Below are 27,371 nucleotides of genomic sequence, written 5' to 3'. Positions count from 1 at the left end.
GCCACAACAGTGAGAGGCCTGCGTACCGCAAAGAAAAAAAAAAAAGATCTGACATTCAAGACATGGAGGCATAAGGGAAGTGGTAGGAACCTAAAGGTTCTTTATTGATTTGTTTGTTAAGCAGTTTCGCAGAAGGCAGCTCAGACATGCAAGTCAGGTGCAGAGACGCAAAGGCTCCTTGACGTTCTCTTTGGGGCTGAGCTCATCAGCCAGGACCAGTAGGTCAGTCACCAGGGCATCCAGCAGCCCATAGACCTGGAAGAATGGGATGAACATCACAGGCAAAGGTTCACTCTCTGGAAAGCACCTGCACAAGGGAGCATCCCCCATGCTGCGAGATGGATGGACACATCTACACAAGAGGGACAGCTGGAGAGGGGAGACAACTAAAGTTGTGTAGATAAAACTAAATTTTCTGTAGGACTTTTGTTTTTGCAAATAGGTTTTTTTTTTTTTTTTTTTTTGCTGCGTTGGGTCTTCGTTGCTGCACATGGGCTTGCCCTAGTTGCGGCAAGCAGGGGCTACTCTTCGTTGCAGTGCGTGGGCTTGTCATTGTGGTGGCTTCTCTTATTGCAGAGCACGGGCTCTAGGTGCACAGGCTTCAGTAGGTGCGGCACACGGGCTCAGTAGTTGTGGCTCACGGGCTCCAGAGTGCAGGCTCAGTAGTGTGGCACACGGGCTTAGTTGCTTCGCGGCATGTGGGATCTTCCCAGACCAGGGATTGAACCCGTGTCCCCTGCATTAGCAGGTGGATTCTTAACCACTGTGCCACCAGGGAAGTCCCAGTTTTATTTTTTGAACCAGTCTGGGGTGGTAATCCTGCACTGCCCCTTGGACATATGGGGACATTAGAGCCTAGAGTGGTTAAAGGGGCAATTCCAGGGAGGCCCAGGGAGCAGTGCCCATTTAGTCCCTTGGGGTGACCCAATTCTATCCTGGCGTCCTGGAGACCAACTTTCCTTCCAGTAAGATCACAGATCCACATACTGAAATGTCTCCAAGACTGTACCCTGTGGTGGAGCTGGACCACACAAGCCTCAGCAAGTTGATTCTTAATTTCAAAAATCCAAGTAAGAGACTACCCCATGGGTCCTCAGAGCCCTATGATTACTTTCTAGACCCCAAGGAAATCCACAAATCTCAGTGATGTCACCAACAGCAAATGGAGCTTCTGATTAAATGTGATCTGAGTGTTAGCGCAATGCACAATACAATCTCGGCTACCCAGCTGTCCACACCAGAGGAAGACAAAGCATCGCCATTAGACTCCTTGATATATCAAACAGGGCTTTCCCCTCCAAAACCAACAACAATGACAAAGAACAGAACACAACACACAGGTCAATCCCTAAGGACCTACTGCTTAAGAACACATTTTAAAAAGTCTCTCCAGCGTTTCAAAACCCTTACACTTGCTGGAAATTCACTCTGCATGGTGCTCACCCAAGGAACACATCTGCCAAGACGCACCGAACACAGAGAAGTGGGAGCAGCAGGAAGGAAAAGGCTTCTGCTCTGTCCCCCTAGAATCTGTTTCCAAAGGGCAGCCGGAGTGATCTTCTAAAGCATGAGTCAGACCACATCACTCCTCAGTTCAAGACACTGTGTCTTCACAATGGCCTACAAAGCCCCACGTGACCCGCTCCCTCTTGGTGGACTCTCTGCCTTCTGTCCTCCTGGCTCACTCCCTCTTCTGCCCACAGCACTCTTCCTAGATGTCAACATGGCCACGCTTCCCTTCCCTTCAAGTCTTTGTTTGATGTCACCTTCCAATGAGGCCCACCTACCCCCACCCGGGGCTTCCCCATCCCCCAGCCCTGGTCTCTCTCTTTTTCCCATAGCGCTCATCACCTAACGTACCAGAGGTGTTACTTATTCATGAGGTCTGTCTTGAACACTAGGATGCCTTTCACAAGGGCAGCTCTGCTTCCACCACAGTGCAGCAGGCGCTTATTGTTTGTGGGATAAACAGAATGAATGAGGGAGCCAGGGAGTGGAGGAAGGTATGCAGGGCAGGTGTGAGTGAGGGGAGGGCTGAGTGCCAGGCTCTTGCCCTCACCTCAGTATGCAGCCTCTGGGTGTATTTCTCCATGACCAGGGGATCTATGGGTTCCTGAGACGGGATGATGCTGTCGGGGGCAGGGTCTTCCAAGGAAAGCCTGTGCCGACTTGTAGATTTCAGCGGTTTCTTGTCATCCTTTGCTTTGTGCTTCTTGCTGTCGAAACGGTCCTGCTTGGAGAGACAGAGACATGCCCAGCCTTCAGTAGCTCCTGAGGGAGGTCCAGGACTTTCTCAAGAGCAGCTGAGTGGGGAGCAGGGGCATCACGCTGGAGTGACTGCCCACCTTCCGCAGCCCCTCCTATCCCTTCCCCAGCCCGCGCCCCCCAGGCCCAGACAACGTGCTACCTGCCTCTTTCCCAGGTGGCAGCTTGGCTCCTTTTTTATCATCTTTGTTTTTGATTCCCAACTGCTTCTTTTTTTGAGATGGCCCTTTCCGGTCCTCCTTCCCCACTCGCCCGGAAGTCACCTTCACTTCTGTGACATGAGGTGACTTTCGATCTGAGGGAGGTGAACGGAAGACAAATGGCCTGTGGCCTAGCTGCCCCCACAGGCAGGAACTGGGACAGCAATGGGCCCTGGGCCAGCAGGGCTCTAGCTGTTGGAGAGAATCCCCACAGACTGGGAGCAAGGCCCTGGTTCAGGTGCATGACCTTGTGGAAGAGGACTGTAGGGCAGGGGTGAGAGGCCCAGGCGCTAGTCCCAGCTCCACCATTTCCCCACATACGGGATGGCAAGTCATCTTGCCTTTCTGGGACTCCACCTGTAAAACGTGGGGACTGAACTAAGGTGACTGTTAGGGTTGTTTCTAGGTCCCAAATTCTGGCAGCAGATAAAAAGGTAGCAAGAGGCCTACCCCATGGACCAACCTAACAGAGGTTCCACCAGAAGCGTACAGATGGCTGAGGCGCCACTGCCGCCGGGCAGAGGGATGGGAAAGACTAGGCGGAGGTGTGGCTGCACAGTGTCTGACCTTGCTTTTCTGGCACGTGCAAGTAGATGCTCTCCTTCTCAGGCAGGCCCAGCAGAGCCCTCAGCCACAGGGAACGGCTTACCAGGCTGTCGATCACATCTCGCCAGAGTTGCAAACTAGAGAGCAAGATATATTGGAGAAAAGCCGTCATCCCTCATTTGCCCTTGAACCTGTAGAGGCTTGGTCCTTCCAAGACACTGGTGCCAGGAACTGCCACAGAAGCACCATGCCTCTGTCCAGCCAGCACCCTCACTGGCACCCATGCAAGTGCTGGGATGGGGATCTGGCTTCCCTCGGTGGTAGCCGAGAAAAAGTGGCCCAAGGATAAGGTTAGATCAATCTTGAACTAACTCCATCTTGAAACCATGGCTAGAACTGGATCCAGTCCCACTGGAGGGGCTAGACTTGCAAAAGATTTCCAGGACAAGGCTCCTGGGGGTGTGTTCTGAGGGCCTTGCAAAGGACCCCCCAGGCCTATCCAAGCAAGTTGCAAACAGGCGATGGGAAGACTGGCAACCAAGTGAGGCTTTCCATGGAATAGGTCCTCTTCTCACTGCCCTCTTCTGTCTCCTCTGCTCATTGAGAAGGAACGAGGGAAGAAGGGGGAAGAGGTCTGGGTGCTTTCTCTGCTGTGACTCCTCCCCAGAGGGCAGCTGGCACAGGGAGAGCAGCTGTAGGGGCTGCTGCAGCAGCTGCCAGACCATAGAGTGTGTGCAGCATCTTTCAGCAACCTGATCTCCAAGAGAGCTCAGGCCCCTTGAGTCCTGGGACTGCTTTGCCCAGAACCCCTGGCCACATGCCGCACAGGGGAAGGGATGGGAGCAGCTCTCCTGGTGGCGGTACCTACCACATCTGGTGCAGGAAGTCTGACTGCAACGGCCGCGGTTCCTGACGCAGCTCCAGGGCCGCTTTGTTGAGCCTGATTAGGGCGTCTTCTCTCTGGCTCTCCTCGGGGAGTGCCATCACTACCTGGCCGGTCAGAGGTACCATATGGGCAACCGTTCTGCCCAGGACACCGGGGGCTCCTGTGTCCTCTACTAAGAGGTGTGGTGTGGTAAGGGCAGGTGGCCCGGAGGGGATGCAGCCATGGGGATTCTGTCTGGGTGCCTTCTGGGGGAGCCTGGGCCCTCCCTCAGAAATCTGTACCCATGAACCCCTTTCCAAGGTTTGCCAGGGTCAGAGAAGGAGCCCCTCCTGCACCACAGTGGCCTAGGCACCCGAGATAAAGAGAGATGACCAAGGGATTACTCTCTCCGGGCCCTTAGAAGGTTGTTTAAGGCCCTTAGAAGGCTGCCCCTGAGCTGGGGCAGCTCAGGCCAGAAGCACCGGCACCTGGCTATGCCTGGGCCCTTCTCCACCAACCCCCCAGGGCTGGGGAGGCACCTTTCTGAAGTCCTCCAGGCAGAGGCTCCACTCTGGTGGGGGAAGGCCGTCCAGCTGCCGGGAGCTCCGGACACTCTGCAGGTCTGGGCTCCCCTCTACCAGAATCTCCTCCATGATGCTCTTCCGCTGAGAGCCCAGACCAGTCTTCTGGGACCCAACGGGATCTCGGGAGTCCCTGAGGGCCTCACTCTCCTGCCGGGGCGGTTGGGGGTCCAACGCTGGGCTCTTAAGGTGCACAGAAGACTTGACCTTCATCGAGGCCTCCTCCCAATAGGCTGACGGGGCCGCAGCAACCTGGGCCCTGGGACTGAGGTGCTCCTCCTCGCCCGGCCTGGCCTCCTCAGCCTTAGGGGGTAGGACGGTGTACTGGCACCACAGTCTGTGCAGGTTTTGCACCACTTGGTGCTGGTAATGCAGCTGCAGCAGAGGCAAGGGAAGACACGTGATGGGGAGGCTGCAACATGGGGGACCCAGAGCCCGAGCCAGCCTGTTCCAGCTTCCCGTGCCCTCGAGAGCGCCGGTGGAGGAGGCTGGCAGGAGCTGCTGCGCCCAGAGGGGCTCCCCACTTCCCTTTCAACCTAAGCATCTCCAACTTAAAGCTCTTTATACATTTGGGCTTCCAAGGAAGATTGAGTTTGAATTAAAACGTTTTTGAAGCTCTGTTATCACCAAGCATCCACTCATACTAGCTAAGTTATCTTGCGCAAATTACTTAAGCTCCCTGGACCTCAGTTTCTCCCATATAAAATGAGGATATAAATAGTACCCATTGGGCTTCCCTGGTGGTGCAGTGGTTGAGAATCTGCCTGCTGATGTAGGGGACACGGGTTCGAGCCCTGGTCTGGGAAGATCCCACATGCCGCGGAGCAACTAGGCCCGTGAGCCACAGTTACTGAGCCTGCGTGTCTGGAGCCTGTGCTCCGCAACAAGAGAGGCCGCGATAGTGGGAGGCCCCCGCACCGCGATGAAGAGTAGCCCCCGCTCGCCGCAACTAGAGAAAGCCCTCACACAGAAACGAAGACCCAACACAGCCAAAAATAAAAAAATAAACAAATTAATTAATTTTTTAAAAAAGTAACAAATGTTCAAGTACAATTGGTGTCTTTAAAAAAAAAATAGTACCCATCTCACAGGACTACTGCGGAGAAACTGAGTTACTCATGGGAGATGCTAAGAACAGGTCCTGGCACATCAAAGGGTTTGCTATTACTTTCTCCCGGGGCACGCACGAGGGGCAGGGGCCAGCGCTGGGCCTGTACCCGAGGATTCCTATGGTGGAACAAGTCCTCCTCAGTGAGATAGGCGTCCACAGGTGACTGTGCACGCTCCGGGGTCAGGATCCCCCTCAGCAGCTCCTGCAGCATGCTCTCCACGATGGTGACTGCTTCGTGGGAAGCCAGCTTGTTCTGAGGAAGGGAAGGTGGCATTAGCGGCAGCTCAGGCTCTCAAAACGCATGTGACATCCTTGGGGCCACACGGTTTGGGCCCTGTTGAGAACGTGGCTTGGCCACATGGTCAGTGTCACAGAAATAGTAGAGGGGCATCTTGTGAGAAAGGCTGGTCCTATAGTCAGCAAGTAAAGCAGACATAACATTTGTCAAAATCACCTTTGTTCACCAAGGGCTGAGCCCCAGCTGAAGTAGCTGGCTTGTGTCTGGGGGCCACGATGAATAAAAAAGCACAGCTTTCTCCAGAGTCCCACAGAGCACAGCACCAGATGGCCAGGCTCTGAGATGGACTGGGGCCGGCGGATTCCCAGTTCCCGTTGTGTTTGTACTCCTGGGTGCCGGCCCCACGAGTGAAATTGTTCCCTCTGGTTTTGCCTGGTTTTGAAGTCATGCCAGTTAAATGCAATTCCACTGGATAGGACCAGACGACAGTGAACAGATACAGTACCGGTGCAGAGGGTCATGCGTTGTGTTTGTACTCGGATAAGTACTGCCATGCAGTCCGCATCTTAAGGCCCAGTCTCATTTCTTTCTAATGCAGTAGGGCCCAGCATGGTGAAGCTCAAAGCTGCCCCTTCTCTTGCCTGCCCACCCATCTTTTAGATCACAAAGCCCTGAGGAGTGTGTTTTGAGCAAGAGTGTGTTTTTGAAAAATTCACCTCTTGGGCTGGGAGAAACAAGATCCCTGCAGGCAGTGCCAGGAAGAACATTAGGTTAACCTACCTAGTGTCCACAGGGGCCAAGATCCCGGGTCCCTTACCTCCAATAACTTCCTCTCATCCCTAAAAATGTCCTGGGTCAGGGAGACTGCATGGAGATTGACCTGCAGGAGAGCACCTCCTAACAGGGTGGGGTGGGTTCCAAACTCCCAACACTCCCTGAAGATCCCAGCATTCAAAGACTTAAAGAGGAAGGTAAAGTTTCTAGTTTCTCCAGGCAGAATCACACCTGAGAGGGACAGAGAAAGAGGTTTTCACCAAGTAGAAGCCACTGAGCCCCAAGCCTGCATGTATAAAGTTAACTAAGCCCTGGTTAGGGTGACCAACTGTCCCAGCTTGCGTAGGACTGAGGGCTTTCTTGGGATGTGGGACTTTCATTGCTAAAACCGGGAATGTCCCAGGCAAGAGGGACAGGTGGTCGTCCCAGCCTCAGGCCCGTGCATATGGGTAACTGAACATCTAGAATGTTCTGCTTCCCACAGGTGGCTCACTCCCCTGTGTTCTCAAGCGTTCCACCGTTCCCCCAGCTGACAGTTAGGCAACAACACACTTCACAGGATGGGAGGGACAGGCGGGAAGAGGGGCTCACACTTGCAAGAGCTGGGCATTAGCTAGACTTTGGCTGCGGGAGGGGTGAGAGGGGCAGCTTCTCCCAGGTACCTTCCCGATTGTTGAAGTAAAACCGCTGCATCCTATTCCTCTTCAGGTCTTGGAAAGGGTCCAGCTGGGACCTCCGTCGCCAGTCATACCAAATGGCCACTGTGCCATTATTGACCACGGTCAGTTCTGAAGATGCTTTCTCCCCTTCTAGAGTTTCAAAGGTCAAGTGGACAGCAATCCCAACGTGCCTCTGGGGAGAGAAGAGGCATGAGAGATGTCTCTGTGGGAGGTCCTGGCCTAGGGTGACCAACTCAGCCTGGTTTGCCGGGGCTTTTCCGGGTTTGGCACTGGAAGGCTCCTGGGCCTGGCCACTCTCAAACAGATAGGTATCATACCCCAAAAGTGGCTGTCCCTGCCATCAGCAGTAAGGAGAGGAGATAAAACAGATTTTTAAAAACATTTCCGTTCCTTAGCATCTGAAGAATATTTTAGAACCTTCTTAAAGCCATACCTGTTTGAGAAGGTTTGCTAATTTACATGTTTGGGACAAGGTACAAACTGGGTGGCTTGTGACACTCTCTTTTCAGCCTTGTGACAGTCTCTTTTCAGCCTTGTGACTTTATTCTTGCTCAAGTTAGCGTTGCTGTTACCATTTTCAGACATACACTGAAAGCATGACCAGATAAAAACTCAAACAGGAGACTGTGCAGGCTCCTTGTGACTGCCACAGCCACCCTGTGACTGCCCCACGAGGGAGGCCCTTCCAGCAGGTGGGTGAGGGTGAGGGCAGTTTTACCTTGTCCTCTGGGTTACTGCCTCGGATCCAGCAAGCTGGCTTCCCACAGAACAGCAGAGAAGGGCCAAGAATAGGCATAGGGACCACATCAGGGTCACTGGCCAATAAGTCTCTGTAAGAAAAAGCAATGACTTATTTTCCCTGAGTCTGCCACAGTCTTGCCACATGGAGCCCACGGAAATGGTTGCCAGAAAATCTGGAGATGTGCCCGGCTCTGCCCTCCAGTGGAGCATCATCGGCTCCATCCTGCTCCGTTCCTGTAGTGGGAGGTCCTTGGACATAAAGAGACTCTTCATGCAGAGCTGCTCAGCACTGGGAGAGTCTGGAGGGGCCCCATTTATGAGCAAAGGAATGTCTAGGAAATCTCCACTAGGAGTTGGTTGCTGGAAGAGAACAGATGGCAATAGTAAAGTGAGCACAGGTGTTCCTTCGAATGGGCTAAAGGAGGGGGTGACAGCCACTAGCGAGAGGCTGGGATGGAGGCACCCTGATTTCAGGGAGGGAAGCTTGCCCTACAATGCTTGAAGGTGCTGGGGAAGCCACACTCTCCAACCGCTCTCCCTAGGGCCCAGGCCCAACTCACAAGTGCACTGTGTCTTCAGAGGAGCTTTCCTGACTCCTTTCAAACACTGAATAGTCTTCCACCATAACAGTGGAGAAAGGCCGCCCTTTGCCCACCACCTCCAGGCCATCAATATCCTCAGAGAGACAGAGAAAGGAAAGGTTAGCTGACTGAAGACGGGCACCACCCTGAGGGGCTTCAGACTAGGCACAGACTACCAACCTGCTGGCTAAAATCCAGCTCTGCCATGACGCTCTGTAGTTCCTTGCGTCGGTAGATCAGAAACAGACTCCGATCCCAGGTGTAGCGGTACCAAGCATCCTTCTGGGCTGGCCATCCTAGAGCAGAGTCCAAGGACCCTCAGCACAGGCTGCTGCCACGGCCCCTTCCCCAACCACTTTCAAGGGCTCTGAGAGTGCCCATCCCAGCACCGTTTCTGGAAGAGCTGAAAACACAGCTTCCCTGTGAGCTGGGCTCCCCTCCTTCTGGTCCCACGCCCACCGCCTCAGCAGCCGTGCGCAGGACTCCTGCAAAATTAGTTCCAACCGCCAAATCTTTGGATTATAATAAAAGTAACAACAGCAGCTACCTTTTATTGAGTGTTTAACAATGGGCCAGAACCTCTTCATACACATCATGTCTCATTTAACCCTCTCACAACCCCATGAGTACTTTTTTTTTTTTTTTTTTTTTTTTTGCGGTACACGGGCCTCTCACTGCTGCGGCCTCTCCCGTGGCGGAGCACAGGCTCCGGACGCGCAGGCCCAGCGGCCATGGCTCACGGGCCCAGCCGCTCCACGGCATGTGGGATCTTCCCGGACCGGGGCACGAACCCGTGTCCCCCGCATCGGCAGGCGGACTCTCAACCACTGCGCCACCAGGGAAGCCCCCATGAGTATTTAACAGATAGGGAAACTGAGGACCAGAGAGGTTAAATAACTCGCTGGTGTTCACAAACTCAACACAGCTGGGATCTGAACCCAGACAGTCTGGCAGCCTTTAAAGCAGTGCTGCCCATTAGAAATATGATGCAAACCACAAATGCAAGCCATGTATATGTAATTTAAAATTTTCCAGATGCCACGTTTAAAAAGATTAAAAAAAGATGGAATTAATTTTAATAATATAGTTTAACCCAATATATTAAAAATCTTATTTCAACACATAATCAATACAAAAATTATTAATAAAATCTATTTTTTCGAACTGATCTTTGAAACCCAGTGCAATGCTTACACTTACAGCACATCTCAGTTCAGACCAGCCACATTCCAGGTGCTCAGCAGCCACGGTGGCTCAGCTGCAGTAAGGACAGCACCGCCCTAGAGCCCAGGCTTCTGCCTGTTCCTCCCACCACTGCTACCGCGGTCTTACTGAAGAGAGCCCTGATCTTTCACCCCTAGCCGGTCACATTTAGAGCCCGGTCCTCACCCATCTCCACCTGGATGGAGCGGGGCTTCCTGACGTGAGTGATTGGTTCCACGAGGCCACGCTGAGTTTTTGTCTTCGTCATTACCAGACCCATCATTTCATCTCCCAAGTATTCCGGTTGACTCCAGAACCCACTGGTCAATTCACAGCCCTGGTGATGGAGGACAGATGAGTCAGACCACCTGAGCACCTTGGAGAGAGGCTGGTGGGGAGCCTGTGAAGACAAGAGCTCCACAGACTACAGATGCTCCCTCTGGGGGATCTGCACTGCCCTGCCTGAGAGCAGGAGAGAAGCACCCACTTTCTTATTTGCAGGCTGCCCTGTTGTTCATTTACCTGGCTCCAGCCAGGGCGGGTTGTTCTAGGTACTGACATACCAGAATACAACATGGCACCCTGGGGCGACTGAAAGGTGGAGCCTCAGCTTTTAGGAGACAACACTAAGACGAAGACTATTCTAATAACTTAGTGCCAGTGGTATCTTTCTCCTCAAACTAACATTGACCACCACAGGCTGAATTACTTACCTGGCCAGTCCCTGAATGATCAGTAATAGGATCAATAATAGAATTTAGTAAAGACCTTGAGGGCTTAACAATGCTTTGCACTGGATAGATTTTTTTTTTGTTCCCAGCTGTCCAGACCCCTCCCACAGGGTACCTGGGAATGCTGTCCTTACCTTCCCATCAGGCAGTGTTCGGTCAAGGAGCTCCCGTTCCTCCTGGATCTTTCTGTAGGTCTCCCCTGTGTGCATCAGCAGCTCGCCGACTGGCTTCTTCAGCCGTTCTAGCAAGAGAGCCAAGAATGCAGTCCCGCCACCAAATCAGAAGAAACAGGGGCCCGAGCTCTCTGCACTGATCAGCTCCAGTCACTGGGCTGATTTCACGACCCACTAAGGGCAAGAAGCACTTGGGAGTACTCAGCACAAACGTGATCAGCCCGAATCCAGGTTCTGGAGGTGGAGGGAGAGGAAAAAACACAGCAGCAGAGCCTTGATGCCATATGAGGCCAGGCAGGAGCCCTGTCCGCTCTGCTCACCACTGAGGGTTTCCTGCTGCTTCTTCCGAAGGGCTATGTTGCGCTGCCAGTTTTTCAGAAAGTTGTGCTGAAGAGGTGGGGCCCAGGGCGGATGTGCTTTCTCTTCTTTTGGGGCTTCCTGCTTCGGCTCTTGTTTAGCTGAGATGAGGGTCATCAGACAGGGTGGGGTGTGGATCCGCTCAGCCAGCTGAAAAGAGCAACGTGAGTGTGGAGGGCAGGGGAAGGCGTTGAACCGGGCGGAGCAGACTTCTCCAGGCCTAAACCCCTGCTGTCTTCCCGCTCTGCTGAGTCCCTCCTCTCCAGGGCCCCAAGGTAGCAAGTGACAGAAAGCAAATCGCAGAACAAGGGGGGCCCGGAAGCTGCTGTCGGTCCCCTGTCGCCTAGAATGGGAACGCTCGTTCTCAGACTGTGGTCAACGTCCTTTAATGTGTCCGTCCTGCTCACAGCTGGTGTTGACACCCCCACCTGCTGCACGACTGAGCCATTTTTATTGGACCCCAGGCCTCTTAGCACCTGACCAGTCAGAGATCCTTTGCCTGGAACCAGAGAATTAAAGAAACTGAAAGACAGGCAGACTCTCCATGTGGCCCTGGGAGCTGTGGGGAGCCACCTTCCTGCACCACGTGGACCGAGGAGGAGAGCAGGCCAGTCTTTCGAGAAGGGGAGATAAAGCCGGGCACAGAGGGGCAGAGGGCAACGAGGGAGCGTGGGCCCAGTCTGACGGGAGCCACACACACCCTCGCCTCGGGGTTCAAGGCGCTTCTGTCTCCTTACAGAGAATTCCTGACTTCAGCTGAAGCTAGCCTATGTTGGCTTCATTATTTGGGGGGAAGGGTCACCTATCACCTCAGATCCTGGGGCCCAGAGCCTGGACTCTCTCTGTAACTCCAGTCCTGCTGGACTCTGCCGGGTGGTAAGACCACAGTGACATCAGGGACTTCTCTCCCCCAGGCAGCTCTGTACAAACGAACCTGGGTGTTCCCTCGAGCAACTGCAATTCTCTTCAAGTCCTGGAGACTCCCCAGGATGTGGTGGGGCAGGATCTGGTCACTGCCGTGGAGGATGTCACCTGGCCCTGGGGGTAAAAAGAAGATGGGGGAAGGTAAGCTACAGCCAGCTGGTATAAACGATTCAAGAGGCTACTCTCTGATGAGGACCTGGCAATCTCTCCAGGAAGACCCATGAATTCAGATGCCAGGGCCAAGGCAGGGCATACCAGAATAGTCCAGGGGCTTCGTGGCTGCATCTGGAGTAGCAGGATGTGCTACTAAGTGGCAGACCTTCTTCCTATGATCCTTGGGTTTGAGTTTACGGATGATAAGTTTCTGGGTAATTGCAGGTTTATCTTCTGTTTCAGTAAGGCGAGGCATATGTTGCTAAAAAGAAATAAAACGAGGAGATTCCGCATGAGATCAGGAGGAGGAAAAACACCACCCTTCTCCTCTGTCCTAATTCTTGGTGGAATTCCTGAAGGCGGACAAATCTGCTTCTCTAGATCTCTAGATCTGTGTCCATATGTTCTGTCGAGGAAATGCCTGCGTAACAGCTATGACGCTTAGCAACATCCTGGAAAAAAAAAATAGCATCTCATGCCTCCAGATAGTTCAGGTGAGAAGTGGCTGACTCTCCCAGGGAAAGCAGGGGGTTATCCACATCTGTAACTTTGCTTCTTAAACTCATTTTGCCTCATGTGAAATGGGGATGGCAGCACTTGCCTCTATGGGAAGCAAATTACTTCATTCTCTCTTCCCCGTGGTTCTATATGAATCTTAGAAATGTTAAACAAACAACATGGTAAATTCCTTTAGATGCAAAAGTGAACAGATTTATGTCTGATGGATTTTTCCATCGAATTAGACACTCCCTCCGAGTAGGGAGGCAGTGGACTGACAATGGACATGGTTGAAGTTCTAGACAGCCCAGGGGGCAAGGAGAAGTTCCTGCCGGAAGGGATCCCTGGACTTCATCCTTACCTTCCTCAAGTCTTCCTTCTTAATGGCTAAGGCAAGAATGTCATCTCCTTGTAGGACATTGCTAGCAGATTCAGGTTCTTCCTGAATGGGGGGTGTGGGCTGTTCAGGTACCTTCGCCCGCTTCTTTTCTGAAGAGGAGCAGAAAGTTCAAGTGCTTAAAAATAGATATATATGAGACTTCATGGGGGGGGGTGCAAAGCCAGCCACCTGGATGGACAGTGGCCTGGGCAGCATGTTGCTGGGGTGACAGGAGTCCTCTCTTGTAGGTCCCCCCCGCCACCACAGTGACCGAGGCTTCTGTAGCTGGAACTGAGATCGGAAGACATTCCATGCCCGGCTGTGCTACTTATAAGCTGGACAACCTTGCGTACAGCACTTAATCTCTCTGGTCTCAGTCCTCTCTTTTGTAAGAAGAGGAAGCTGGACTAAATCAGTGGTTCCCAAATATTAGTCAGGTATCTGTCTCAGAATCTCCTGGGGTTTTTACAAATACAGCTTCCTGGCTCCTGTGCTTTTTTTTTTTTTTTTTTTTTGCGGTACACGGGCCTCTCACTGTTGTGGCCTCTCCCGTTGCGGAGCACAGGCTCCGGACGCACAGGCTCAGCGGCCATGGCTCACGGGCCTAGCCACTCCGCGGCATGTGGGATCTTCCCGGACCGGGGCACGAACCCGTGTCCCCTGCATCGGCAGGCGGACTCTCAACCACTGCGCCACCAGGGAAGCCCGGCTCCTGTGCTTTTAAAACTCCCTAGGTGGCTCTGATGCACAGTGCTTTGGGACAACTGGATGAGATGCTTTCTTACCCTCCGATCCATTCTTCTGGGTGAAGGTACTGAGTTTCCTAAGACACTGATGAAAATTCAGATGCTCTGGGGAAAGCAGAACGTTTACCACTGACCATTTACTTCACATTCTTCATTTAACAAATACTGTTTAAGCATCTTCTACATGTCAGGCACCGTGCTAGGTTTTGAGGATATAAGGCAAAGTCTTCGGCTTCAAAGAGCACATGCCCATGGGAGACAAGACTGTCAAACAGACTGAAGTAGGGTGACTATGGGAGCATCCAGGGGACCCCAGTCTGGTGTGTGGGGTGGTCAGGGAGGGCTTCCTAAGGAGGTAATTAGACTGACAGCTGAAGGATGAAGAGAGACAACGGAAAGAGAATGGAGAACAGGAATTCCAAAGGGCAGAGCGTGAAGAGGCTTAGAGGCAAGAGAGAATGGAGCACCTGCCTGGAACTCAAAGCATGTGTTTTTAAATAGCTGGAGTGCAGCGAGGTGGGAGGCAGGAAGCAGCGTCTGGAGAGAAAAGTAGGAGCCATATCACTAAGAGCTTAGTGAGCCATGCAAAGGACTTCGGTTTTTAGCCTGTGGACCGTGACATGGCAAAGAACAGATTAGGGGGTGCAAGACTGAGCACAAGATTATCTAGGAGTCTACTGCGGTGGTGAACTGGTTGGCGGAAGTAGCTCATGGGCCTGGAGGAAAGTGGAGCCATCTGAGCCTGTATCTTCCATGCGCCATGCCAGAGCACGGTACGGAGAACGCATGGGGCGGAAGCAAGTTTCTTCCCAACGAGGACACGTTCCCTGCCTTCCTTCCACAGAGGTGGGTTAACAGTTTCAAATGCATCTCGTTCCTCTGGCTGGTATCCTCCTGTCTGCTGCCCTCTGGTTCAGAAAGCTTTGATATAAGGCCCTACACAAAATAATCAAGAGAAAACCAACCTAAGCACTGTCTTTAATGACTTTAAAACACAACTTGGTTTTGTCCACTGTTTCTCACAGTATTCTAATTTTTAAGACGCAGTATCATTAAAACATCAACGCAGGTGTTTTGGTTACCAAAATCAAACTATTTTTTAGAAAATGCCCACATACTCAGTGGCAAAAAAAAAAAAAAACAACCCAAGCCAGAATCATTCTAAACATAACTCTAGGGACTTCTCTGGTGGCTCAGTGGTTAAGAATCTGCCTGCCAATGCAGGGGACACAGGTTCGAGCCCTGGTCCGGGAAGATCCTACATGCCGCAAAGCAACTAAGCCCGTGCGCCACAACTACTGAGCCTGTACTCTAGAGCCCGCGAGCCACAGCTAGAGCCCGTGTGCCACAACTACTGAAGCCCGCGCACCTAGAGCCCGTGCTCCGCAACAAGAGAAGCCACCGCAATGAGAAGCCCGCGCACCACAACGAAGAGTAGCCCCCGCTCACCGCAACTAGAAAAAGCCCGCGTGCAGCAACAAAGACCCAACGCAGCCATAAATAAATAAATAAATAAATAAAATTTAAAAATAAAATAAAATAAACATAACTCTAAATTTTGCTATCGGCCAGAGTCCACCTCCTCAGCAATGGAGTCAGCGGAAACTCAGGAGCATCTACCAGTCAAGCCACATGGCCCTGTGCACACAAACACACATGGGGCTAAATGGCTTGACGGCGAGTTCTGGTCCCATCCTCGCCATGTGTGGAGTTGCAGACTTAGGTTTTGATCTCTACTTCCCCTCTCCCTTCTACACAGTCACCAAAGTTGGTGGTAGCTCAGGTTCTGATCTCTACTTCCCCTCTCCCTTCTACACAGTCACCAAAGTTGGTGGTAGTCCAAGAAAGAATTGGTACTAGTTGAAGGTTCCCTTTTATAGATATTTTGGTATTATTTATATTCTCCAAGAGATTTGCTTCCTCTGTCCATCACCCTGGCTGGTTCTAAATCTTCTCAAGGATTAAACATCTCCAGATATATGCTTTTTACTGATGGGTGTAATTACACATAATTACCATGTGTCAATTTACAAACCTTCAACATTGCTGAAGACTTCTGAAATAGTCAGTGCAACTCTGGTGTGAGGTTTTTCTCAGGTGGTTGTCTTCAGTGTAGTGCAGTGCAGGCTCTGCTACTGTATAGTCAGGGCATGGTGTGCTCTAGTTAATATTCATAGAAAGGATATAGACATTTTGAACTTCAATTCCCCCTAGAGAATGTGAATATTTACCAAGTACCTTCTATGTACTAAAAATTACAGAGAAAATGGTATAAAAGGTTAAGATATGGCTCCTTCTCTTGAGGAACTAAAGATGCAGCAGACACTAATACACACCAATCATAACCTAAGAGCCTAAATTAGTGGCACAGACAATAGCTTCGGTTACACATCAAAGAAGGAACAGATGGATGTATACCATAAAGTTGGGGCTCTAAGGAAAGGCTCAGAAGGGCAGACGCAGGGGTCAGAGGCAGCTTCACCAGTTAAGTTAGACCTTGAAGGACCAGAAGGCCTCGCACAGGCAGAAGAGCAAACAGAGGTGTTCCAGGGAAGATCACAATCAGAGCAAAGGTGGAGGCGGGGCTGAGCATGGCATATGTGAGGCATGGTGACACAGAAGGCCTGTAGAGGAGGTGGGGGTGATAGTGGGGATGAGAGGAAAACCAGGGCATCATGGATTTGTAAACTAAGTCTGAAGCATCTGATCTTCCTCCGTCGGCAAGAAGGAGGTTTGGTTCAGAAGAGTGAGTTGATGAAAGCAGCATTTCAGCGTGACTCATCCTATGAGGGTAAGCCAGGTGGACAGGAGGGGCAGAGACAAGTTGGGGAGGCCAGGAAGGAAGGATGATCCTGTGGGGATCATTTCAGGGCCTGTGGGAGGTTTCCACAGGTCAAAGTATGTCTCACTACTGAACCTGTACAGGGCCAGCTATTTCCAGTTCTTTGGTCTGGAAACCCAAGCTGAGTGGGGTTCCTGGTGAGCCACACAGCTGGCACTTCGCCCTTGTCCTGACAGCTGTGAGGGGGTCAGAGACCAGCCCCCTTGCATGGGGCAGTCAGATGACACTTCTGCTGGAGCTAGCCCAGGCAGCTGGAAGCAAGGTGCTCAGGTAGGGTGGGAGGGACAGGGTTGGCAGAGGGGGAGGGGGGAACTACGGAGGGAGAAGAAACCTGGAGTCTATTTTTTCTGCTTCTTATTTCATCTCAGTGTTGTTCTTTATTAGTGTTGATTAAGGTCTTCAGGAAATTCTGACCTCACAGTTGCACTGGGGGGACCAAGGGAGGGGCTGTCCCTACCTGGGCTGAGCTTTAACTGATGGTGGAGAGGGGTCTGGTACTGTTGGGAGTCTTCCCAGTTTCTTAGCAACAACAGCAGGGAGAAACCTAGGAGTCAAAGGGCTCAGGTCCCTAGACAGGTTTAAAGTCACAATATTTGCTTGCCTTTTTGCTATAATTCAGAGGTTTTGGAGAAACACAGCGAAAGAGTACAGTTGTTGATTAACTTTATTATATTGGAGGGGGAGGAAGTATTGCCTACTACATTAGAAGCTTCCCCCAAGATATTTAGGAGGAGAAAGGTACCTTGCATGCTTCTTTCTTTCCTCACCTTAATGCATGTTCTTAAATGAAGGGCTATTTATTTATTTATTTTTAAATTATTGTGTTTCTGATTTTTTTTAATTTTTAAAAAATTTTTACTGAAGTATAGTTGATTTACAATGTTGTGCTAGTTTCAGGTGTACAACACAGTGTTTCAGTTATACACACACATATATATAATTCATTCTTTTTCAGATTCTTTTTCCTTATGGTTTATTACAAAATACTGAGTGTAGTTCCCCGTGCTATACAGTAGGCTCAAGGGCTATTTAACAAACTAAATTTCCTCTTATTAAAAATAAATATGCAATGAAAAAAATCTTTCCTTGATTTGTTTACAGCAGAAAGTTCACATCTGATAAGATCCCCAGAAACTAGGTAAGCAGGAGGCAGTACCTAGGAAAGCCCTTGACTGCCCTTGGGAAAGAAGACCAGCTATTTGTCTCTCTCTCTTTCTTAACTGTTAAAAAGTATATCATGAAAGAGCCTCTCAGTGTAGCCTCCATTGGACTTTTATGCTATGAAGAAGCATTAAATAAAGGCATCTTTCCAGGCCCCCCAGGGACCCCCACTGTCTCCAGGCCTGCCCCCTCCGCACACTGAGCTCGTACCACGATCTGAGGCTGGGTCTCCCCAAGGCCTGCAACGGCATGCTGACTTTCTGACCTAGCATGTAAAGCCAGTTGGTGGCCTGGTCCCTGATCACCTGTGCAGTCCCCTCTGGCTCCTTTTCCCCTTCTCCACACTCACCACCTCTGCCCTGGCCATCAGTGTCACGGTTCCATGCCTCAGCTGATGCTGCTCCCTAGACTTGGAGAAGCAAATCGCTTTTTTTTTTTTTTTTTTTTTTTTTGACTAGCCATAAATGTCATCTTCTTCAGAAAACTATCCCCCCTAACTCCACCATCCAAGGCTTGGGTCAGGTGCTCTGATCTCCCTTAATTGCTGTGGGCTCCTATATCACAGCCTTTATACTTAATCGGTTTCTCCTCCTCCGTTTCCTGAGGTCTGGGGTCCCACAGTTACCACCGATAGCGTTGTTGCCCAGCACAGTGCCCACACACAGGTATAGGGCACGCCTTGTCCCGTACCCCATTCCCGCGTGATCTTTACCTCCATCCTGGTGTCACCCCCATCCTCCAGGCCCCGTGTCGTGAATCCCAAGAACCCCTTGCCCCTGTCTGGCTTTCCTGAGCTCCCAAGGCAGCCAGCGCCAACCTTTCACGCTCTCTGGGGCCTCCAAGAATCTGTTTGTAGGTATTCTAAGGCGGGACTCCTTCTTTAGAGACTTCAGGGTGCCGCCCGAGCTGTGAGCGTGGCCCTGCATCGCCGGGACCCGGAAAAACCGGGCTGTGCGGCAGTTCCCGCGCCCCCGTGCGCGCCCGCCCAACAGAGGCCGCCCGGGCGTCCATAGCAACCAGCGCCCCGAGCCGGGGCGCGCACCCACCGAACAACTTGGGCGGAGACTGCTTGGAAACCACCTTTTTCATCTTGCCGCGCCCACGCGCCAGCCGCCGGCCACTCTCCTGGCGCTGACCCTGAGAACGCCCCAGACCCGGATCGTGACGTCACAGGAGGCGCCGGCGGGCGCCGACATGTCAGTAGCCAGGCGGGCGGGGCGGAGCCAGGCGGGGGAGGGGCGGGGGAGGGGCGGGGGAGAGGCGACTCGGGGGCGGGGGAGAGAAACCGAGGAAGCAAGTAGGGGCTCCGCGACCCTCTCGGCCGTTTCCCGCTGCCCCCGACGCCCACCACGGCCCGGCTCCCGCTGTCCCTCGGCCCCTCCTCACAGCCACCACAGGATCGAGCCTTTCACGCGGTGCGGAAAACCCCTGATTCCCCCCATGGACTTCAGTTACCCGGTGGCCCCTGCTTGTCCCCTACACGGGCCGGGTGACCTGCCCCGCCCACCAGTTCTCAGACGAGCCAAGCTTTTACCCCGACTTGGGGACTTGGGGCCTTCTCACGCTGTCTGTTTCAGTCCTTGGAGATGCCGCCCTTGACCCCCCAGTTTAAAGTAGCCTTCTTGGGCTTCCCTGGTGGTGCAGTGTTTAAGAATCCGCCTGACAATGCAGGGCACACGAGTTGGAGCCCTGGTCCCGGAAGATCCCACATGCCGCGGAGCAACTAAGCCTGTGAGCCACAACTACTGAGCCCATGTGCCACAGCTAGTGAAGCCCACGCGCTTAGAGCCTGTGCTCTGCAGTAAGAGAAGCCACTGCAATGAGAAGCCCGCGAACCGCAACGAAGAGTAGCCCCCGCTCGCTGCAACTAGAGAAAGCCCACGCCTGGCAACGAAGACCCAATGCAGCCAAAAATAAATAATAATAAATAAAATAAATATAAAAAAATCTTAAATAAAGTAGCCTTCTCTGTTATCTCAACTTTATAAATGCACCCAGTATATTTTTTTCCAGTCCTAACGCATTCTGGAATTATTATGTTTGTTTAAGTGGTTGGCTGCTGTCAAGCTCTCTGGGAGAATATAAACGCTGTGAGAGCAGGGCTGGCTTGTCCTTTGTCCCCATCCCAACTCAAAGTTTAGCACATAGCAGTGGCTCAGAAACTGTGTGTGGAATAATGAAGGGGCTCTAGAGCAGGACAGAACTGGATTCCAATGTCAGCTTTCCCTGTTTCCTGGCTGTGTGTTCTTGGGCCAGTCCCTTGACCTCTCTGAGCTACAGTTTTCTCACATAAAATGGAGGTCATAATGCCTCATAATGTTCATTCCGAGGTTGTCAGCTAACTGCCCTCCTTGCAGGAGAACAGCAAGTGCTTTCTTGAAGGGAGGTAGGACCAGTTCACATCCATGGCTGCCACTGGAACTCTGAGATATGGAGGAAAGTAAACATCTCCTCTTGTTCTTAGGAGCTTAGGGTCCACTCTAGCGAACAAGGCAAACACTCATGAAACTCTTATCCGTGCACTCAGCTTCCGGAAGGTCTTGGAACTTTGGGAAGTTACACAGCTTGTGGGTAGCCTGGCTGTGAGTGGGAGAGAGGCCTGGGGGCTGTTCAGGGAGGGTACGGTGCAGGTTAAAGGACAAGGGGAGAAGGGAGCGGGGGAGGGGCGTGGTCAGGCAGGTACACAACCTGGCAGGGCTCTGCCACCAGCCCCTGAGTGACCTTGGGCAGGTGCCTCCCCTTTCTGTGTCTCCATATCACCATCCTCATCATGAAGTTATTGGACCAGATCTGAGCTGGTTAACCTTTTGAGAATCTGATGAAAGCTAGGAAACTTCTCCCCAGAAATGTACATTTGATTTCTTTTTAATTGTGGTAAAATACATGTAACATAAAATTCACCATTTAAAAAAAATTATTTATTTATTTATGGCTGTGTTGCCTGTTGGTTTCTGTGCGAGGGCTTTCTCTACCTGTGGCAAGTGGGGGCCACTCCTCATCCCGGTGCGCGGGCCTCTCACTATCGCAGCCTCTCTTGCTGCGGAGCACTGGCTCCAGACGCGCAGGCTCAGTAATTGTGGCTCACGGGGCTAGTTGCTACGTGGCATGTGGGATCCTCCCAGACCAGGGCTCAAACCTGTGTCCCTTGCATTGGCAGGCAGATTCTCAACCACTGCACCACCAGGGAAGCCCTAAAATTCACCATTTTAATGAACACAATTCAGTGGCACTTAGTACATTCACAATGTCATGTAACCATCACCATTTTCTAGTTCCAGAACTTTTTCCTCATCCCAAAAGAAACCCTGTATCCAGTCACTCCCCATTCCTCCCCACCCCTCAGCCCCTGGCAACCACTTATTTACTTTTCTGTCTTTTTTGATTTGCCTATTCTGGATATTTCCTATAAATGGAATGGTACAATATTTGGCCTTTTGTGTCTGACTACTTTTACTAGGTATAATGTAAAGGTTCATCAGTGTTGTGGCACATGTCAGTACTTCATTCCCTTTTATGGTTGGACAGTATTTCATTGTATAGGTATACCATCTTTTGTTTATTCATTCATCTGCACATTTGGTTTTGCATATGATTTTGCACTCAGTTCCAGGGATTCCCTGAAGTTCACTCGCATGGCCCTGGCGTGGGGTGGGCTGAGTTCAGGGTGCCTTAGAAAAAGAGTTGGGCCATCTGAAAGTGGGTTTCCAACTCTAATGTATGTGCTCACGGGCTAGGGATTAATCACAACTTGGGGAAGGCAGGATGTAAGTGCTAGGCGAGCCTTCTTAGGGGAGTAGCATTTGAGGTGGGCCGCTAAAGACAAGAGTTCAACAGGCAGGTCGGGCGGCAGGCACTCCACATGAGGACACAGCAGGAGGCAATCCCAGAGGGGATAAAGCACAAGTTCAGGGGACAGTGTCACGTAGCCACTGCAGTCTCCTCCTAGCATGGCAGCTCTGAGCAATCTCCTCAAGCCCGGAGAGGATGAGGTGGCTGGTTTGATAGAGGACATGACATCAATTATTGCTTCACGTCTCTTTATTTCCATGCAGCCAGGTGCCAGGCCTGTGGGCAGCTACTCTTTGCAGAGGCTAAACAGCCTCCCTAAATAGAAAGTGTGTTTCTTCACAGGCTGCATCATCCCTTTCCAGGGACAGCCATCCTCCCAAAGCCTGAGGCTACAGAAGTCTGTCTGAAGACCCTTGCATCTAGCTCACCTGCTTCAGGTCTGTCTCCAGCCTCCTAGTCCATCCTAAAGCTTCTGTCTTACCTCCACATACACGCCTGTCCGTGTCCCCTATCATCTGCATCACCCCCATCCTTACATCTGGCCCTCCCCCCACACAGCTGGCTCACTCTCCACATCTGTCTCATTCCCCTTAAAATCTGGCTGCCCCCTTAAACGACTCATCACACCACTCCCCTTCTCACTAGAAACTTGCTCAGCTAACATGCAGCAGGAATCTCACATACTTCTTGGCCCTGAAGTCAGGCCACAGCTGGACACTTCCCAGGATGAACTGACTTCAGCTTCAGGAATGATGCTCAGACCCCGGGCACCACCTCCAGGCTCAAATTGCTCTTCCTCCCTTCTGGGGCAGGACACAGGGGGAATGTTTTGGAGGCCACATAGAATAGGAGTTAGGAGCAAGGGGTCTTTAGAGTAAAACGTGGGTTTGCATCTCAGCGTTGCCCCGTCCTAGGCCATCCGTCTCCTCTTTAGGGTGGGACAGTGCTGGTCTCACAGGGCTGCGCTCACCCTCTAATGTCTCATCCTGTTTTGCTATCCTTAGAATCCTTATCCCAATTTCTGTATGGTCTGTCTCTCTGCCCCACTAAAGCGTAAGGTCCAAGGGAGCAGCAGCCTTGCCTGGCAGATTCAGGGATGTATCCCAGTTCCTGGGGTGGTGTCTGGTACCTGCAGGCCATCAGTAGAGGCTAGGGATGGGGGAAACCTAGAGAAACGTCAATGGGCTCATGGTAGCTGCCTTCCAATACCTGTGGGACAGGAAGAGAGCCTAGCTCCTCCAGAGCAGCAGCGCTCAAAGGCAAAACCGTAAACCACAGTGACACATCCCTGGGAGGTTTGCAGCACGACTTACCTAAGAATCAGAGCTCCCTCCTCGTGCGGGAGTCTCATCGCAGGCCCTGGGACCATCTGCTTGGGCTGCTGTTAAGGACGTGTCTGAGATGGGTGGACATCGAGTTCTGGGGCTCTGGGTTGAGGCTCTCCGCCAAAAGGAAGGTTCTCTGCCCAAGCCCCCATCCTTTCTCCTTGTCCTGATCAGGAGAAGGCTGCTTGCTAGGGACAGGATCCGGGCCCAGGGAACGGCTCACCTTGGGGCCTTCATCCTCTAGATTGTGGGGGTACCTGCAGAATTGCCCCATTCCACCAGTGAGGACACTGTTCTAGTGGCCCGTGGCCTAGAACTGGGGCTGCTGGAGGATGAGGCGGGAGAGGCTGAATCAAAAGCCCTGGGCCCGAGTTTCTTTCAAGCTGTGCAACCCAGGCCCTATGCCTCCCCCTCTGAGTCTCATCCACTCCCTTGCAGAAGGGGTTCAACACTGTCTTCATTGACTTCCCAGGATCACTGCGAGAAAACAAAAAAAAGTGTATAAGTACTCTGAAAACTGTACAGATGAAAGGGGTTCTAGTTCAGGCCCACAACCCTCAAACCCACTAGATAATTTCTCTCTTAGACAGTGCAGTGAGCAGAATAATGGCTCCCCAAAGATGTCCACACCCTTATCGCCAGAAGCTGGGAATTTGTTACCTTACAAGGCAAAAAGCACTTTGCAGATGTGATTAAGGATTTTGAGATGGGGAGATTATCGTGAATTATCCAGATAGTCCCAATGGAATCAAAAGGGTCCTTCTAAGAGGGAGGCAGGAGGGTCAGAGTCAGAGGAGATGTGATGATGGAAGCAGAGGTCAAGGTGACACGGCCATGAGCCAAGAAAGGCCGCAGCCTTTAGGAGCTGGAAAAGACAAGGAACCGATTCTGTCCTAGAGCCCCCAGAGGAACACAGCTCTGCTCACACCTGATTTTAGCCATTTCAGACTTCTGACCTCCAGAACTATAATAAATTTGTGTTGTTTGAAGCCACTAAGTTTGTGGTAATTTGTTATGGCAACAATAGGAAATTAATATAGACAGAGTCATATAAACACTTTCAAATCTGATACTCCAACTCTTTTTCAATATTTCTTCTCAGTCAATGAAAGCTTCTGTGGTTACCAAGTTAGCTCAGGACTCCCATGTTTTCAGTAAGTAGAGTACCGCTTATCCTGAGCTCCATTTTAGTGGAGCATGCCAAACTTGACACACCCAAGTTAGAACCCCTGCTCAATAATTTTCCAGCTGGGTGACCTTGGGCCAGGTCCCTTAACTTCTGGAGTTGTGAGAATTAAAGATGATTCCACTCAAAAACTCTTTCCTTTCACAGAAGTTAAGGGTTGTATCTAGGGTTACCAGATAAAATACAAAATGCCCGATTAAATTTGAATTTCAGATAAAAAAAATAGTTTTTTAGTATAACTATGTTCCATGCAATATTTCATTGCTATGAACTTATTCATTCAAAACTTATTCATTGTTTTATCTGAAATTCAAATATAACTGGGTGTATTTTTATTTGCTAAATCTGTCTACCTTAGTCTTGTTCCAGGTCACATAGCTTGTAAGCAACAGAGCTAAGCTTCAGTCTCAGACCTTCCAAGCCCAAGGTCAATAAGCACCCTGCTCCATCACAGGCTGGGCTTTGAGCAGATTAGCTTAGCCACATAGTAGCCTGGATTTACAACCCAACTGAGGCTTCAAAAACAAAAGAAGTTTGAGCTTTGAAAATTCATTTCATATCTTAAAAATATATAGTGATTATGAAATAAAAATTTAAAACAACAAATAAATGCTTATATTTATTATATATGTACATATGTATAAAGTGTATAAAATCAACACTGAGTATGAAAAGTGAAAGAAGAAACTGCATGCCATAATGCTTTAATGTACATTAAGAATGTGAATATATCTCTAACATGCCTTTCAGGACTTTTTTCCTTTTGCCTATGTGGACCAACCCATAAGACCTGTGGAGTTTAAATGGCAACTAACCCTACTGGGGGTTTATCATGGACTGGGCAGCCTTCTAAGCACTTTATGCGTACTGACTTCTGTTTTTTTAAAATTGAGATATAATTCACATAAAATTTTATATAACATAAAATTTACCCTTTAAAGTGTACAATTCAGTGGTTTTTACTATATTCACAAGGTTGTGCCACCACCACCGTCTCGTTCCAGAACATTTCCATCACCCCAAAAAGAAACCTGTATCCATCAAGTCACTCCCCACTCCCTTCTGCCTTCAGCCCCTGGCAAATACTACTCTATTTTCTGTCTCTATGGATTTGCCTGTCCTGGACACTTCACAAACAGGAAATCATACAATATGTGGCCTTTCGTGGCTGTAGCATAATGTTTTCAAGGTTAAATCCACATAGCACATATCGGTATTTCATCTCTTTTTATTGCTGTATTGTAATATTTTGCTGTATTAATATACCATGCTTTATTTATCCATTTATCAGTTGATGAGAATTTGAGTTGTTTCCACATTGTGACTCTTGTGAATAATGCTGCTATGAACATTTATTTGGATATAAGTTTTTGTGTGGACATATGTTTTTTAACTCTCTTGGGTACTTATCTAGGAGTAGGATTGTTGGGTCACATAGTAATTCTATATTTAACTCTTGGAGGAACTGCCAGACTGTCTTCCACAGCAGCTGCATCATTTTGCATTCCCACCAGCAGCGTGTGAGGGTTCCAATTTTTCCATGTACTTGGCAACACTTATTTTCCTTTTTTAAAATTATAACTACCTTAGTGGGTGTGAATTGGTATCTCATTGCAATTTTGATTTGCAGTTCCTTAATGGCTAATAATGTTGAGCAGCTTTTCATGTGCTTTTTGTCCATTTGTATATCTCCTTTGGAGAAATGTCTGTTCAAATCCTTTGTCCATTTTTTAACTGGGTTGTTTTTCTTTTGGTTGTTGAGTTGTAGGAGTTCTTTCTATATTCTGGATATTAGACCCTTTTCAGATATACAATTTGCAAATATTTTCTCCCATTCTGTGGTTTTCTTTTCATTTTTTTCTTCTTTTTTCACTTTCTTGATAGTGTCCTTTTACACACAAGATTTTTAAATTTTGATGAAATCTAATTTATATATTTTCTCTGGTTGTTGTAGCTATGTGTCCTGAGTTCTTGAAAGTTTACAACAACCATGCGAGGTGGAGCACCCCATTTTACAGTTGAGGACACTGGGGTACAGCAAGGGGAAGCACCTTGCTCAGGATTAAGCAGCTAACAAGCGGCAGGGCTGAACACAAGCGCTCACACTCCGGGACCCGGGCGGGAATCATTCGCCGCTCCTGAGCTCAAACTCAGTTTAAGGAGTAGGATCCTTACATTGTCCCTGGACCTTCAGACCTTATTCAAGATTAGGACAGCCTGCCTGGCAGTTTTCATAGCTCACCTTTTATTGTTCATGAATTCACCTGAAGCTTCAATACAGGGTTGGGGGCGTGGGATACTGAGGCCAGCGGGGAACAGTGGCAGCTTCCCCAGTGATGTAAAGCAGCCTCTGTGAGCCAAGGCCCTGCCCACCTCGTCTCCCATCATGGCTGCCAAGGCCTCAGACGGGATCTGGCCTCTCACTTCGGTCCTAATCAAAATAAGAAAGGTCAGCCAAGAAAGTGAGGCCTGTGTAAGTTGGTCAGGTTCAAGGGCAAGGGGAAGCCCCCAGCTGAGTCAGGGACAGCAGGAATGGAGGTAAGGAGGCCCAAGGTCTTGGAGAGGATGAGGCGCAATGGGCACCAGGAGAGACCTAACCCAGAGGTAGGGGCAAAGGAAAGGCGCACTCTGGTGGGAGTGTCTCCCGGTGTCAGGGTCTTGGAGGCAGGTAGGGGCAGCCCCACCTGCATAGGTCAGCCACCTGAGGAATGGGGCCATTCCACTATAACCTGCTGGGAGAGGGCAGGGAGCACTGGTCTGAGGAGTCACCTAGTGAGGGACATTCCTCCTACTATGGGCGCCACTGCCTGGAGGCTGTCCTGTGGCCCACACCCACCTGAAAGGTAGCAAGTTCTACACTGGGCCAGGGGGGGAATTTTCCAGAAACCCAAGGCTACCTACTGACAAGTTTCAGCATGACAAAGAAATGACAGGTCTCTTTCTGTCTTGTCAGGAACCAGGAATTCTTGCTTGGAACCTCCTTCCTTAGGGCTAGCATGCCCAGGAAACTGTAAATCACGATGAAAACACTAATAGTAATAACTACCACTTTGTCAAAAGTGCACTTTGTGCCAGGAACTGCACTAGGCTCTTCCATCCATCCATCCATCCATCCATCCATCATCTCCAACCCTACAAAAACCCTGAGGAAGGCATGGTGCCTGCTTTCAGAGGTGAGGAAATGGACACACAGGGTGAGTGACTTAAATAAGGCTACCAGCTAGTAATGATACTGGCCCCTCATGGAGGCATTGCTGTAGCAGCCCCTCAGGCCACACCCCAGGAGCCTGATGCCGCCTAACCTCACCCCCCACCCCCGAGG

At 50.6% G+C, this 27,371-nt stretch overlaps 1 protein-coding gene across 4 annotated transcripts; it reads right to left on the bottom strand.

Annotated features, from left to right (window-relative positions):
* Positions 1–93: 93 nt before the first annotated feature.
* Positions 94–18,879, bottom strand: MYCBPAP (MYCBP associated protein; the record flags this gene model as incomplete). Of its 4 annotated transcripts, none has more annotated exons than XM_081220402.1 (19): positions 18,796–18,879; positions 12,983–13,110; positions 12,226–12,385; positions 11,981–12,084; positions 11,010–11,196; positions 10,651–10,757; positions 9,972–10,122; positions 8,763–8,878; positions 8,562–8,677; positions 7,979–8,090; positions 7,243–7,432; positions 6,624–6,811; positions 5,675–5,821; positions 4,416–4,832; positions 3,880–4,001; positions 3,033–3,148; positions 2,401–2,560; positions 2,060–2,216; positions 94–255 (listed from the first exon to the last, which is right to left on the bottom strand). In XM_081220402.1, the coding sequence occupies exons 1-19, from the start codon at positions 18,836–18,838 to the stop codon at positions 154–156; spliced, it is 2,823 nt and encodes a 940-aa protein (XP_081076528.1). In that variant the 5' UTR covers positions 18,839–18,879. The 4 variants fall into 4 exon arrangements, with proteins under 4 accessions (XP_081076528.1, XP_081076527.1, XP_081076529.1 ...); XM_081220401.1 differs by having other exon boundaries at positions 2,060–2,230; positions 2,412–2,560; XM_081220403.1 differs by lacking the exon at positions 5,675–5,821 and having other exon boundaries at positions 2,060–2,230; positions 2,412–2,560.
* Positions 18,880–27,371: the final 8,492 nt, after the last annotated feature.

Source organism: Mesoplodon bidens (assembly GCF_964165515.1).
Source record: "Mesoplodon bidens genome assembly, chromosome: 19".
Classification (NCBI taxonomy): domain Eukaryota; kingdom Metazoa; phylum Chordata; class Mammalia; order Artiodactyla; family Ziphiidae; genus Mesoplodon; species Mesoplodon bidens.
Note: the sequence above shows the minus strand (reverse complement) of the source record. Positions and strands in the feature narration are given on the sequence as shown.